Raw genomic sequence first — 16,624 nt, 5'->3', positions numbered from 1 at the left:
TTCCGGATCCTTTGGTAATAATAACTTTGAATTATTGAAATAATTTTAACTTAGTGTTTAAATTGTTTCATCCATTCCATTCCAAAGAAAATCTTAGAAAAGCGATTTTTTTCAATACAAAACGTAGGTACAGACGTATACTAAATGGACGTAAAGGGCTCAGGAGCTGATTAATTTCATGTGTTATTATATTCTCTTTGGCCTTGCTATTTATTTTTCGTCTGGTAACACTGACACGGGACGGAAAGTGACGCTCTCCGTAGTGCTACTTCCGGTAAAATCGCAGTTTGCAAATGGTGTACACGTGTCCCAAAAAATAATTCTAATTTTACGTAGTTTGCATAACTAGGAATAAATATTTTAGGAACATTGCAATTAATGCACTGAAGTTTAGTGTTTTCTTTTATTTGAGCAACGGGTGAGTTTATATTTAGACTTTGTGCTCTATAATTTTTATGCTCACAGCGCAGCGGCGCCATGTTGTAGTGTGGCGACTGACTGTTCTCTTAAATTTTAATTCAAACAAAGTTCGTATCTGCGGTTCGAATATTATAATTCTCACTAATTTACATTTCGCAACTGATATATTCATTTTCTCACATAAAAAATAGACATAATTAAGTTTACTTTTGCCAACCGCGTTTCGTTCCGCGTGGTGTATTTTCCGCCGAAAGCCGATGCCCCGTGCCCGCCATTACAAATTTTGTCAACTCAGTCATTACCGATTGTCGATTGATGAAGTAGGTGCTTCGTAAAAGTGTTGTGTAGATATTTAAATATTACTTCAGCAGTAGAATAAAATGGAGGTAGGTACATTAGCGATGCTATATTTATGTATAAATTATCTAAATGCGTTACCTGCATATTGTTGCCTAGGGCTTTAACCTAAAGTGTTAAATCAATACGAAATAACGCGGAGCATGGAAGCATTGTAGCTTCTAGAATAAACTTGATAAGAGGCAGTTTGGATGAATCCATACCTACTGCAAGTGAATGCCACGAAAACAAAAATACTAAGCCATAGCCACGAGAACAAAAATAGCATACCAACGAGGTTAGGATTGTGTAGTTATGATTTCTAAATACCTTTATTTCTTTTTGATAAGTTCGTGAGCGTGTTGTCTACTACGGAACACAAGGCCCTGGGGTTGATTCCTGGTTTGGGCCAATTTTGTTAGGTTAGGTTGCTTCATAACCTAATTCTGTCCCTTTATGTTGTGTCACAAAACGCACACAGTTTTCAGCCTGGATTTAGAAATTTGCATCCAGATCATAAGTGAAATCTTTCCCATGTTGTAATTTATCTTATTTTTTTTACATATATCTGTAATAATCTTTTCCCTTTTTTTATGTTTCAGAAAGGCAAAGAGATGGTAGGGTCCAGAGTATATGTTGGTGGCCTGCCGTTTGGTGTAAGGGAGAGAGATCTTGAAAAGTTCTTTAAAGGATTTGGCAGAATTCGAGACATACTCATCAAGAATGGATATGGATTTGTAGTAAGTTTTTAGGTTTATGTCTCATGAAAAGTAGTGTAGGAAGCTCCAGAATGACGAACATTATGAGAGTTACCTGGGCAGGTGGAAAAGGAAGGCTGAGGACCAGGTGTAGTGGTGCTTTTGCAGAAAGCTTAAGCATAAGCAGGAACCCCAATACAAAATAAACAAATAGTTTATTTTGAAAATACATGTCAATATTTGCAGATGTAAACAATTTTAAACTGAAACCTGGTATTGGGGCCAAGTGCCAATTGAGTAGTTGGAAGCTGAAATTTATTCTATTACAAAGACTCCGCTTCCTTTTGTCTGTCAATCTGTCAACCTGTCTGTAAGTTGGTATGCAAAATCTCAAAATTAAAAGGAAAAGATTAAGGACTTGAAGTTTAAAAAAAAAATTAAACATGACTTTATATTGTTTTTCTTACTTCTCCATAATGTTCATGTTGCACCTCTTTCTCATTGCGTTTAAGTCCCCAACTGCATTTTGACTGTTTATGTTGAATGTTTTTACCATAGTACACTTGAAGGAAATCTCTAGTATTTATTTTAATAATCTTAACAAAATTGAACTAAAAATTTAAGAAACATTAAATTGCGAAATTAAAGAGACTTTTTTTTTTTACAGGAGTTTGAAGATTACAGAGATGCAGATGATGCAGTTTACGAGTTAAATGGGAAAGAGCTACTCGGCGAAAGGTGAGTTGAATGTTTTATTTCAAAAAACATTTGAATTTTAAATGAATAGGTACTCATAAAATTGTCCCCTTTTACTTCAACGCATTTCGTTTAGTAATTGGATTGGACATTCCGTGACTCGCAACTATTTTTAAATTGCTTTTGTTTATTATCAAAGCATCTGCAGGTTGGAAATCATCATTACTGGAGGACTGTAATGGTCTTGGTAAAACGATGTGCAAAAGTTGCACTATACTGTGGTCAATGAAGATATAATTGGAAATAGTTCAGTGAAAAAGATCCAACCCACATTGAGCTAGTTTCAAGACATTAAGAGCCTAACAAATAAATGTTACATAATGTGCAGTAGTTAAGGGTTTATATAGAACACAGAAATGGGCAGCAGCAGCTACTACCATCTGCTGCAGTCTGGTCAGTGTGATGATTATGAACAAATCCTCATGTCAGCATAAGCCATTGGTCCATCAGTGGACTGTTATAGAATTTTGAGAAGTTGATATAAACAGTCTACTTACTAGAAATGGACATAAATTAGTGATATTGTCTGAGAAAAGTACAGAAATCCTTTGTGGGGTATATGCTCTTATAACATGATACCGAAGGTATTATTAGATCTACCCTTACTTAAGTTTAAACAAATGTATTCCTTAACGACAAGGCTGCATGGAAGCATGCCACTCCTCTCTCATCTCTCACAAAACAGAAAAATTCTATAGATTGTTAAACTATAAAACAATGTTGGAAAAGAGCAATCGGCTGAGTTTTTTGCCGGCTCTTCTCAGTGGAATCTGCCTTCCGAACCGGTGGTAGAGTCACTACAAACAGACTGACTTGACGTTTCAAAATGTGCTTATAAATTAGGCCTACTTGAAATAAATTAAATTTGAATTTTATAATTATATGTCCAATTTTACAAACTTTATATCTTACGCCAAGGAGCATTACAGAGTTCCGATCTGACGCACATGGTTGCCGGTGTAATTACAGGCACACGAGACTGAACATCTAAGCCTCAGGTTGATGGACACTTTGTGGTATATGGTCCTTACGAAGTGTAATTGCTCTTTTTAAACACGATGTCTTCCCACTTACCATCAGGTGGGTCATTTGCTTAGTCCATCAATTATCAATACTAGCGGACCCGCGTAAAAAAATAGTCTTATGTCCAATATAAATGAATCCTAGCTAAATCGTTTTATCGCCCCCGAAACCCCCAGTATACTTAATTTCATGAAAATCGTTGGAGCCGATTCCGAGATTCAAATTACATATTTATATTTAATATATATAATATCGATAATTACAGGCTAATTAATAATATATATATATATTTATCGATAAAACACAAACAAAATGACATTTTCTAAAAATGAATCCTAGCTAGATCGATTTATCGCCCCCAAAACCCCCAAATTGCTCGTTTAAAGATATAAGATTAAAAAATTAAGTTGATGTTATTTGTATGTGAAACAGATATAACTTGTCCATCTCATCCAAATAACACAGGTTTTTTTTCCATCTATATTTATGCTGGCCACAGTTTGTGCACTTTATCTCCATATGTATTTTGTGCAATGTCTGTTTTACATAACTACATAAGTTATTCATAATTGAGCATAAATAAATTACAAAGTAAAATCCACTACAAACAAAGTCGTTATTATAATAACATTATAGGGGCCTTTAAGTTGTGGTTTCAGACCTCTTAAAACCGTTACTAAATACTTTACTTCATTAGCCGGCTCCACATTTTGAAAGAATTCTATGGAATACTGCAGATTTTTTTTTTATTTATTGCAAAATTTTTGTATGAATGCGTAGGTGTCAAGTGAATTTGATTGATAAATTTTTTTCAAAACTTATTTTTCAGAGATAATGCTTGGTATGAATATGTATATAATGATTGATTTGTGAGATTTTATGGTTTAAATGAAACACATTGGCATAATTTTATTTTGTTGGTATAATTATAACTGCCACGTTGGTATAGCATTATTGATATGATGCCATTTGGATTACAAGATCTTGGATACATTTTTCGGGTTGGGGAGAAAACACTGCCCACCCTCCCTGTCATAGGAGTGGTAATCGGCGTGGTCTCATAAATGAAGGCATTTAGCTTGTTTTAACGTTGGGGGCAATTTAGGAATTAAAATTATATAATTTTTCTCTGATCTGGTTTGGTGTAGGAGTGTACCATGACTAGTTACCAGCCGTGTTGCCAAGCTATTTAGCGTTCTAAGCTATCACTGTTCGGATTAATGAATATAATTATCGGCAAAGCCAAAGAATCACTTTAGTACACCATGGTGGGCGTTAGATCTACATCTAACTTTTAGAAAATAAGTGGCTTTAACCCAGTGGGACATACATTTTTGAGGATGCTATTATAAATTCTGAATTATAGAATTTAGCCTTGCAAATAGTTGTTCCTTTATACAAATCAATTATGCCAATTTTAAGAATTCCTATTGCTTACGGAGTAATTTTAAATTCATTACTTACGGTTAATTGACTAACATTGCAAAATTTAATTAATCAGTCTGCATCCAAATACATCCATGTCATACGATAGTTGTTAAATTATATATATTCGAATCAAATCAGCTGCAATTTAGAGTGCCAGCAATTCTATTTTATCGATAGTTTGTTATACAAATTTAATTCCTGGCTGCAGCTAATAAAAGAAGTGGGATCGTCTTGACTTTTTCGTTATAATTATACCAAAATGTCCTAATTCTTGACTTCAATTATTATCAGAAGTGGGATTATCTTAACGTTTGAGTTATTCGTTATAATTATACCAACACTTGTGCATTGGACAATGACGGCTTGGACTGAGTGAGGGGAAGATCGGAGTGGCAGGGCTAACGGATGGTGTGCTGCAGGGTCGTGGTGGAGCCGGCGAGGGGCATCGACCGCAGCGCGGACCGCTATCGGCGCGACCGCCACTACGAGCGCGACCGCGGCCGGTCGCGATACGAGTGAGTGGGATGTGTTGTAGGGTGTCGGTTGAGCGTGCGCGCGGCAAGCCCCGCGGCTCGGACCAGTCGTGCAGCCCGCGCGCACGGCCTCCTGCGTCTGTATCGCCGCACTACATTACACTAGCCCGCACCACACTACACGAACACACCGCCCAGCACACAGACACACGCCAGCTGGCCGCGATACGAGTAAGTGGTTGTGTTGTAGGGTGTCCGTGGAGCGGGCGCGCAGCATGCCCCGCGGCTCCGACCGCTGGCGCTCCCGCGACCAGCAGCCGCCGCGCCGCCCCGGCGCTCTGCCCCAAGCGTTTGTATCCGCCGCACCTATACCACTCCACAGTATACCACACGCAACACTTCCGGTTACACCACGCGCTCCTACACACATGGCAACGACCACTGTATCACTCACACACACACACACACACACACACACACACATACAAACGAGAAGATCTAGCACAAATGGCAACAACAATATACTAGCAGGACGATCCTAGCACAAGGCTCCTTCTAACGACAGCAACAATCTCTTCATCGCCACACATGCAAACATACAAGCCAGAAGGCCCCTTCTTATCCATTTTTCCGCAATCTAGCTCTCCACATCTCTCCACCTGCACAGCAGCACATAGTGGAAGTACCAATACTGCACAACCCTTACACTACTATTAGCAACCCTGTACTCCAGAAAGTATATATAACCCTATGTTTAACTGAAGACTTTAAACCCCTGAAGTAAATTTTAGGGAGTGAATACATGCACACAACATAAATTAATCTATCCACAATGACACTATACAGACCCCGTATTCAGACGTTTTTATTTTAGTTGAAATATAACCTTCAAAGTTTTTGAGTTTTAATGCAAAAAAATCGAAGTCAAACAACTATTTCAGATATATTTATTCTTATATTTATTCTTCAAAAAGTTGCGATTTTAAGTGTCATCGATCTTTTGAATTAGATCTCAAAAAACGAGCGTCTCGCGACAGTATCAACTTCATTACTCTTGCTTTGTTCAAAGCGGAGAAAGAACTAATATATCAGGTAGGTTACATAGGTTTTTTTTCAAAGAAATTTGGGTCAACTTATTAAAAAATTGGTTTAACAATCAAGGATCTAAAATGATTTGAATATTCTAATTATGCGATGCCAAAAGAAATGTTTCGTGTTTTGCCGCAGGTTGGACATCACAGTGTGGACTTCACTTATATCTTGCTTAGCCTTACCTCAGACTTAAATAGTTAAAACGAAACAAAGTTATAAGTCCAGTTTAAATCGGTCTCGTTTTTATACAATCTTTAAGCTCAGTCAAAGTAAGTTTTGTAGATTTTGGCCTTCAGACCTTGTTTGTAGAAATTTTGGAACAATATTTCCGTCAACCGTTGACTGAAGTTGATACCGTCACAAGATGCTCAACTCATTTTTACTTTATTAATTTTTTTTAGTATTTCCCCGTTATAAATTATTAAAATAAAATAGGTGTAAAATTTCTCGATACCTCGGAAATTAAAAAAAACATGCACCTTTTTCAATAATCATTCAAAAATCGACATATAGTTGAGTGCGATATCGTTAAGGCATCGAGGTTTATGTCTATATTTTTTTTACTTAAATGGCGTTGATACTAATATTAGTAGTATGGATTTGAAATCTTAATTCCTTTGTCCTTGAATTATATATTAATTTAATTTTACCAGATTTTATGTTTGTGTAAGACAATGGGCAACTTAATCTTAAAAATCTTAATACTTTTCAATATTGTATTACACAAATAACTTGTAATTGTCACTTTAGGCTACAAAGGTTATTTTCGGTTGTAAAATCTTTATTAAATTACCATTTTTATTATAAACATAAGAAAGTAAGTTTAAATTGAAATAAAATACATGATATATTATAATTTAAGGTGTAATTTCTTTTCATCCATGTAGCCTTTTGTAGCATAAAGTGTTGATATTAATTTTTATACATCATCAAGATAATCAAAACAATGTATATCAGTTTAATGTGACCAGTAAAACTTAATGTTTTTAATATCTTGATCTTCAAGAGTTGAGAATTAAAAAAATGGTTTTTTATTATTACAATTAAATAGTCAATTTATAACCATTTTTCACCTTGTCTTGACGTCTAAAGCGGATTTTTTCTTGACAGTGACTACAATTACAGATACGGACCGCCGACGCGCACGGAGTATCGACTAGTCGTCGAAAATCTATCTAGCCGCATTAGCTGGCAGGTAAGAGCACTGGCGGACTGGGCTGCCACACCATCATCCATCACTATCACTCAGGGGCTGCAGACACACGCTCTCGAGGGTGGGCCCTACACCGCACGCTCGTGGGCAACCTTGCGTTCACGGGACACGGCGATACCGTGAAGTAAAGTGAAGAAAACCAATACTCAAATGGAAGGATGAACTAAACTGAGGGAAAAGAGGACGTCCAAAGGAAACTCTCCAGAATGTAGAAGATTAAAGACGATAATGGAAGGATGGCTAAGAACCAGATGATGTTTTTGAGAAGACAAGTGAGAGTCCGCAATGGAGATCAGACGATACAATCCTGCGGAGGAGCCATGCCCGTTTGAATGACAGGACCCTTTGCCCACGTAATAAAAATCAAATAAAAAACAACTTTGCATCAATAAAAAGTAGCTTTCAAATCTTTTTTATTTGTAAAAATTAGTTTACCAATGTTTGCATACATTAATTTAAATGAAGTTAAAAATTTTAACACCTATATTTACACATTACGAGCTTATAGATGGTTTCTTAAATAACGACAGAAGGTGGCGTTTCGTGCCCTGAGCCCTTCCCTGATGTAGCCCGTGTGAGATGTGGTCTATGGCGATGTTAGGAGAGTACCGTTGCGGCGGAGGACGAACTCATGCACGATGTCGCCCTGTGCCCCCATTCCGCGCACTGCAGCTGGCCCCCGACAAGGTAAAGTCGACAGGGGGCACTACAGGAGCCGATCTCGCTATGTGCAAACCCATTTTATATCATTACACACGTTTATTTTTTTGTATTAAAGCTTTATCCCAATTGAGATCAATCTATGTTGTCGATATTGTGGATGCATTAGTTTTTTTTTTGTTTTTTTAGTGCTTATACAGAGTTTCGTTGACGGTTCGTCCTTTATGGGAATCATAGCTTACTGACATTGGGGAGTCTGGTTGACCGAAGGAGCGTTAGTTTCTGCCTTGCATGGACACGACTGAGGTTAGAATTGAAGAAATCCAAGATGAGCTTAGGAAATTCACATAGATAGACACTATCCAATGATGATACAATTCGGGAGGCAGTTTGGACGAATATAGATGAGTTTACCATGAATTCCATGGCCATACAGAAGTAGATCTAGACAGTTGAAGAAATGGAGAAATTACTAGACGGTTTTAGACAAAGGAGCGAGTGGACATTCTTGACTGGAAATCAGAAATAAACATAATAGTACTTGCATTGAGAAGCAGTGCCACTTGAGGAGGGAGAAAACGGAGTCTTTTCACACACACTAGGCCTTTGGACATGCTCTGGTGCCAGGAAAACTGGATGGAGATGGAGTATCAGATTGAGCTTGTTACAATAACGATAAAAAGGAGAGACATTTGGAAAAAAGTGAGAGATGGGTTCAATCTCCTTGGATCCCACTTTGTGACCTTGGAAATTGTTCCACTTGGATATACTGAAGATAACACATTCCATTCAATGGAAACATGACAATTCTACGAATGGACAAATTCTTATTCTGATATGCAAAACTGGTGTATGCAACGCCATTTCCCGGCGTGAGATATGATAACCAATGGTAAACCGTTGACGAAATATCTGTATAAGCATAATTCATATACATAAAATCTTTTTTTAAATAGTTTGTTAGGTCTTGATCATGCGACAGGAAAGCACTTATCATACCGAACTGATTTCTTTTTAACTCTAACCTCTGCTAAAATTTTCACTTTCAAACGGAATAAACAATTGACATGATGATATCGTATTTTTAACCATCTTTCGGGGCTGATAGTCTTGATGATAAGAACATATCTGATGAAAATTCTAGCAAAGGTATTTAGTTTGCTCCAATGGTGTATTCCATTAATATGGCTACGTTGGTTAACAGGACTTGAAGGATTACATGCGTCAGGCGGGAGAAGTGACTTACGCCGATGCGCACAAACAACATAGAAATGAGGGGTAAGTACGGACCATATTTTTTGTATTATCTAATAAATACATTTGTCTCAAGTAGGCTTACATTATTAATACTTTGACCCTTCAACATATCTACAACCGGATCGGGAGGCAATTTCTAGAAGAAGAAACAACATTCATCAACATTCATAAATGTCTCCAGGAAAAGGAATTTGATTTGCTCATAGTTTTGCAGAAGATACTCTAAAGTTTCTAGTTATTGACATCATGGTCATTTATCTAATAAAACGTAAATACCTGGCTTATAAGTAATTTGTTTACACATCATAAAAGTTCTGTTAACTAAGTTTATTCCTGGACCATTTAAAGTCACTTGAAGTGGTAATTTTTATAAACTGGTGGTGGCCGAGTTAGATACCTGGCTCTACTTCTTTTCGGGTGGACTTACTTCAAGCACGCACCTTTATCTTTTTGGTCCCATGTGCGTTTTTAAGAAAATAATTTTTACTTGCTTCAAGGATGAACTATTTATGTTCACTGCAACTGTGAAACTGCAAGTAATGTTAGTAAAGTGTTAGGAAACTTGTATGCCTGAGAGTTCACCATAAGGTCTTCAAACTCTTTTCAAGTCTACAATTCAGCGCTTAGAAAGCTTGGTGTAATAATAATAATGATGATGATGAAATAATTCTTTGTTAATTTTGTAGATTGAGCTGGTTCTTAAACACTTACCTGTCCCAATGTCTTTTTCGTAGGAGATAGGAATTCCGAGCACTGACCCACAACGCCGCGCCAATTAAGATTGTCGGGCTTAAACGATTATCAGGGAACCCTAGTCGTTAAAAATAATCCTCACTTTATTTTCAGTGTGGTGGAATTCGCCACCCACTCGGACATGCGTGCCGCGATCGAGAAGTTAGATGGCACAGAACTTAACGGTCGTCGCATTCGCCTTGTGGAGGATCGTCGTTCGTCCCGGCGCCGCACCCGATCATCTTCGAGTCGTTCCCGCTCGCGATCCCGAGAACGTCGCCGCTCCAGGTCTGTTACACACACGCGAAGGCAACTGTGTCTGTTACATACAAACTCAATAAATACATAACTACAGGACACTAGCTGTAGAAGATCGTTCGCTCCCGTTTGCGATCTCTCGAACCTCACCGCTCCAGATACAAAACCATGTCTGCTACACATAATTTTATTAGACAAAGAACTGAAGAGTCGTCGCAGCCGATAAACCCAAAGTCGATCCTGAGAATGTATCTGTTGTGCCCTCAATAACGTGATACCAAAACCACAAAGACTTTCGGCAAATTGGTTTAACTATTGCACAAGCAAATATTTATATTTAAGAGGAAAACTGACTGATTGATCTATCAACACTGAGCTTGTTTGTTATAATGTGGGCGTCCACATTTTTGAAAATTCATTCCCTAAGGGGCAAAGTACGGGTTTGAAATTTAAACTTAACGTTATGAAGCCGCAGGCGAAAGCTAAAGAGACGATTACTCCACTAAAATATGCAAATCCAAAACAGCGATTCACACACTACCATAGACATATTTTTATTCCACACATTCTATGATGATACTATATTTAACCATCTTTCGGGGCTGAAAATCTTTGAATGATAAAACCCTAACTGAAGTAAATAAAACTCTGGAATTATGAAAACATTTCTTTTCAAAAATAATTGACACTTAGTTTCGTTTCTATCAACAGCCGATCCCGTTCAAAGTCTCGGCCAAAGAGCAAGAGTCCTGCAGCCAAATCCCGCTCTCGATCCCGTTCAAAGTGAGTTCACTTGCAGTATTTTTTTTATAGAGTACCTTTTAGTGACTTAAAATTTCAACACATTAAATGTTATGACATTTTATTCTTAAGTTTACGTTGCTAAACCACTGTTATTATTGCATTTGAGGTTGCCACCCTGAATTTACAATAACCATGTGCGTTATTAATTATTATATATGTTAAAAAAACTTGGACCGATAAATGCAGAAATTTGGCGGCAAATCTGCCACTGAAACTGCCATGCATATTGAATTCCCAAAAAAAGACAAATGTTTGTCCTATGATGACCTGTATTTAACGAAAATATTTTATCTTTAAGGTTTTTTAAAAAAGAAAAGGTATAACTGTTGTTTGTTTGCAAAGGAATAGATATAGGAATATTATTGTATACATTATAGTTAGCATTGATTTCATTTTAACACAAACAGAAATGTTTTAAGTTCTGTTACTTACTGAAGACACTTGTTGCAATATGAATATTTTTTCCAATATAAAAATGATAAAAAGAAGTTTAAATGAGCGGTCATGTTGTACTTATTATTTTCCTTACATTATTAAGCTGGCAAACCTAATTGCAATTGTATATTCTAATGTTAAAATTGATGGTAATGATTTTTCCCAAAAGCAAAATATTCAAAACAAAGGTGAAATAGTGAAAGCAATTTTCCATACGAAATTCTAAGTCATTGATAGGTCAAATGTATTAATAATTATAATGTAAATTTAAAAACCGCTTGCTTAATTTATAATATTTAAAAAATACCATCATAGTACACCCGCTAATTAAATATAATACTCTCAAGATATTGCATGAATTTTACATAAAATTAATCTAGATATTCATTTGGCTAGGTGTGTTATTTCTTGCGCTGAACAAAACTTAAAATCGTAAGTATTAACAAGCCCCACTTAGCACTTGGTAATTTATAGATGTTAGTTAGAAATGTAGTATTTATAACATGTTGCTTTATGTAAACTGGATGTACGGTATGATTTATCATAATTTCTCTGGCCATAAACGCGAACAACATAGGAAAATCGTGGCGTTTTATGATTATTACAACTCGTAATTTTATAAATAATAATAAAACTAATTCAATAAATTATTAAAAATAAAAGTTTTAAACTTTATAGCGCTTGAAAAGTGTACTTTGCCAGCTGAAACTGGGTTGTAGCTTAATGTTATTTGTGTACAGCCACGCCTAAGTAAACATTCTCAATGAACAGGGTATCTAAAGCAAAAATTAATATGCAAATTTTCTTGCTACTTCCTGAGATTAGAGTGGTAAACTCTTCGTGCGGGTCTCAATAATGTTAGTGAGACTTGTTTGTTGATGGAAAAAGAAACGATGATAAATTAAGCCAGATCGATGTGTAGCGACATATATGTAGCTTTAACTAAACCACCCGTTACCATCCGTGTCGCTCGCGACTCACATAGGGATCGCAGCCGCTCCAGATCACCGTCCCGTAAGTCAGAGCACGGCTCGCCATCCCGTAAGTCCGAGCGCGGCTCCGTGCCCCGTAAGTCCGAGCGTCGGTCTGCGTCCCGTCAGTCGCGTGGATCCCGCGGCCGGTCGCCGTCCCACAAGTCAGTCGACCGGAACGGCCGCCGCTCAGACTCGCGCTCCAAGTCCCGCTCGCCGAAGCACGACTCCAAGTAAGTTTTTTTGTGCTTGAAATCCCGCCTGATAGTTCTGTAACAGACCGCACGGTCTAAGGCGCTACGCAAATACACCACTTTGTTTTGTGTTGATACAAGTTGCCTTTGAATATTTTTATGTTGGTTGCTTCGGAGTCACTACGATGAACATTTTAATGAAATATTCCCTTAAAAAAACATTTATGTAAAAAATATTATGTTTATAAATTTAAATGTATGGATTTCGTATCAATTTCCTATTAGGAGTCTATTGAAAATGACGAATACTGACATTGAATCTAGTGTTCAGGATTAGCAACCAGCAAACTCAGTTACCTGTGCTACTGTCCTGTATCAGTAACAAAGTGTCTGCGTTTGCGCAGGTCCTAATTTGGCCGGTCCGAAGGCTGCTCTCTCCCACACGTATGCAGATGTACTATGTACATAATATGAACTTAAAACTATTGTTGCAGCCATCTTGTGACTTCAGTCCTGCTAACTTAGAACACGCCTACTGTATATGAGGTTATATTTCACTGTTCCATTTCATATTGTCTCAATGGTACATATTTGCACAATACCCACATAGCCAGACTCTCAATACTACCGGCAGTCAACCTTGGGTACTTGTTATGGACTGGGTATGTTATCAAAGAACACCACATTTTTATGTTATCATTTGAAAATGATGTACACACTAAATGATTTGATCAAGTCAGTTAGCGCATTAACGGATGATCTATGGTGTTACTACTCATTGGTTCAACGAGAAATATAGCCTCATGTCTCATTAGATACTTAGATGTCAAACATTAGATAAAGCAATTTATTTGATGATTTTTTGAATAAATGTTTATAAAAGCTCCATAAATATTGTCACTAATTGATGGCAAAGTGTATTAAATAATATCATATTTTGTCCCGCATCATTTCAAGAGTGACCACCGACAAAGCTGCCAGGTGAGATGACGATGGTTCTATAATATTAATTAATTTTACTCGATTTGTGTTGCTTTTAGATGCTAGATTTTATTTTATGCCTAAAAACGAGCTGCATGGTATGCATTTCATATAATCTATCCAATTGATTGTTTGCTCGAAAGGCGGGCGGCTACTTCAAAGACTGCACGTACTGTTCACCTGCAGTACATTGAAGCGTTCCGGTTCATATGACTACTATTTTAAAATACGTTTTTATTTATTTTATTGTACCTATTTACTTTCTCATAGTTTCCAAGGAAGTATGTGGTGTACTTTGTGAACTATTTGAGAGGACGAACTTTGTCGTTTCCCATTATAAATCTTTCATCGACTAACGTATCTAGTATTATGGAACGCGAAAATGCCAATATTATAAAAAAAAAAATTGAGATACACATAAAATGTTGAGGTGGCCTTTTGCCCAGTAATGTGATGTTAAAAGGCTGAGCATGATGTACTCTACGCTAAAAATTTCACCGAACTTTTTCATGAACTAAAAATTCTACAAGCCCATAAATAATATATTATAACCTTGCTCCATACAGAGAGAGGTCCCGATCTCGCAGCAAAGAAGCGGAATCGCCCAAACGTGAGGAGGAACGTCGCGGAGCAAGCAAGTCACGATCTCGTTCTCGATCTCGCTCGGTATCCCGCGACCGCTCGGTTTCTCGGGACAGATCTCGATCGGGATCCCCGCGACAAAATGGCGACACTCAAGACCGTGGGGGCAGCACCGATCGCTCTCCCCGCAGTGGAGACTAAGCTAATAGATTTAAGACACAAGGCTCATTTTCATTGGTCAATAGGCCCGCCATTCGAGGCGCGAAATATTTTTGTTTATGCATGCAAAAAGATACGTACGGGGGAACCGTTTTTATTTTCCGATGGAGCCCGCAAGCTGGATATTTCGTCTGGTAAAGTTTCGTTTATAATTCGTCAAAGCGATCAGCTAACAACACTGGTGGACTCATGAAGTTGTATGCCTTACGGCGACAGATTAATTTAATTGTGCGGTCGGCCGCTTGCGGGGAATACCCGCATGCCGTATATCGACTGAGATCGATAAAGCAGCATTAGTCGTTAACCCGCATTTGAGAAGTCCCCGAATGGGTTACGGTTAAATTAACAACCAATGAAACTTAGCCTTTAAGGTAAATCTTCATGTTGTGGATATTCGATTTCTTCCCTGAATATAGGCTTAAAATCGGTAACTAGAGGTAGATGATCTAATGTGCTCCTTGCTATGAAGTGAACGTACAGTAGTCTGTCTCGGTCAACGTGACCACCTGATATAATAGTTAATTTGCAATGCGGTACCAGAGCCCACCAACCCGCATTGCAGAAGTGCAGCAGTGTTGTGAGTTTCGAGCTCAGATAGCTCTTTTCTCACCTTGAAAAGGAAAAAAGACTTGTGCCCAGCAGTGCGATGTTACCTGATGATGATGAAGACGTATTCCCTTACGTCAACGCACAGTAAATGGTCTATTTTAGCAAATGGTTTTGTAAATTGACCATTTATTTACAACAGGACCCTAAACCTCTATTAAATTCTAATCGTACCCCAATTTTTTAAGTAAAGAACAGTAAATTAAGTTAATATTTACGTCATACAATGCGCGATAAGATTTTGTATAGAGCCATTGGACTTCTAGTCTAGGAATAGAAGAGTCTAAACAAAGTTCAACGAAAAGAGGTAGTTAATGTAAACAAACTTGACGTTATTTGTTTGCTAGAGAGAAGCACAGATACTATACTATTCTCTCAAACAATAAGATAAATAACTAATCTCTTTTAGTTCATCTTTGTGTATTTGTAGTCTTAAGTAATATTGTAATTATCTAAGATGTTTAAAACTAATATTTTATAAATTAAGTATTTTGTAATTTAGGGAATCGCGAAATCTTGTACACTTAATCGCAGGAGTAAAATTGTTCACAACATAAAAATTATCCAAACTTGCATAATCATTTTGAAAAAAGGGTATGCTTTTTATTAATAAGAAAATCCATTCCATATTCGGGGAAGGAAAAGACGTTTGCAAAGTGACGGTGAAATCAAAATATTACTTTTAAATGACGTAGTGTGTATGATCTCGTGACCTTATTTAAAAAAAAAAAAAAAAAAAAAATGATACCGGATAACGACGACCATTGTTTTTAGGTAATCTTTAATTAATTTAGCCAATGACAAGCAATCGCGAAATATTAAGGGGTTGGTGGGAATAATTTCTTTGTCGTGAGTTTTCGCGATTCCGTACTTTCTGTACTACGTTTTAGAGGTAAATTGTTGTCTTTGTGGATTAGTGAATGAAAAATTATTAAAAAAAAAAACACTGACGTAAGGTTGAATTTGAATTGCACGTAATTGTATAGAATAAGCGTTGGCGTTTTCGGTAATTTTGTAATGAAATAAAAATGGTTAGTTTTATTTTTATTTTATATTATGTGCAATTTCGATACCTAAATCGATCAACAGTTTTTGAACGAAAATAATACTTTATTTAAGGTATTTTGTAAATACTGAATTGTTTTAGGGCACCAAATAAATAGATAAGTGAAATATCTGTTGTTTTGTTTACTTATATTTACCCATTTATATAGAACCTTGAATTTAGTGATCTCATTATCCATTTGAATAATTGGGTTTTTGAAAAAAAAAAATTGATTTTTTTAATGTAAAATACATAAAAAAAACTTTATTTTTAATACATATTGATATTTAATTTAAAAAAACTTCAAAAAAAAATATTTTTTCAATCAATTATAAACAATTAAAAATGATGAAATTTAAATAAAAATTACGTGACAAACGCGCCATTATTGGTCGCGCCATACTTGTGACGTCATTATGTTCTAGCTATTTACGGCTATTA

The 16,624-nt window shown here is 36.7% G+C and overlaps 1 protein-coding gene across 5 annotated transcripts; it reads left to right on the top strand.

Annotated features, from left to right (window-relative positions):
• The first annotated feature begins 260 nt into the window (after window positions 1-260).
• LOC120633938 (serine-arginine protein 55) lies at window positions 261-16,315 on the top strand. 5 transcript variants are annotated; one of them, XM_039904368.1, is made up of 10 exons: window positions 261-418; window positions 1,359-1,496; window positions 2,122-2,192; window positions 5,081-5,176; window positions 7,337-7,421; window positions 9,304-9,377; window positions 10,203-10,376; window positions 11,058-11,129; window positions 12,571-12,789; window positions 14,298-16,315. In XM_039904368.1, exons 2-10 carry the CDS (start codon window positions 1,371-1,373, stop codon window positions 14,512-14,514), a joined length of 1,134 nt encoding a protein of 377 aa, XP_039760302.1. In that variant the 5' UTR covers window positions 261-418; window positions 1,359-1,370; the 3' UTR covers window positions 14,515-16,315. The 5 variants fall into 5 exon arrangements, with proteins under 5 accessions (XP_039760302.1, XP_039760304.1, XP_039760303.1 ...); XM_039904369.1 differs by lacking the exon at window positions 261-418 and adding an exon at window positions 447-806 and having other exon boundaries at window positions 11,058-11,072; XM_039904366.1 differs by lacking the exon at window positions 261-418 and adding an exon at window positions 451-806.
• Window positions 16,316-16,624: the final 309 nt, after the last annotated feature.

Source organism: Pararge aegeria, chromosome 22 (genome assembly GCF_905163445.1).
Source record: "Pararge aegeria chromosome 22, ilParAegt1.1, whole genome shotgun sequence".
Classification (NCBI taxonomy): domain Eukaryota; kingdom Metazoa; phylum Arthropoda; class Insecta; order Lepidoptera; family Nymphalidae; genus Pararge; species Pararge aegeria.
The sequence above is the reverse complement of the archived record's forward strand: the minus strand, read 5'-3'. Positions and strand labels throughout refer to the sequence as shown.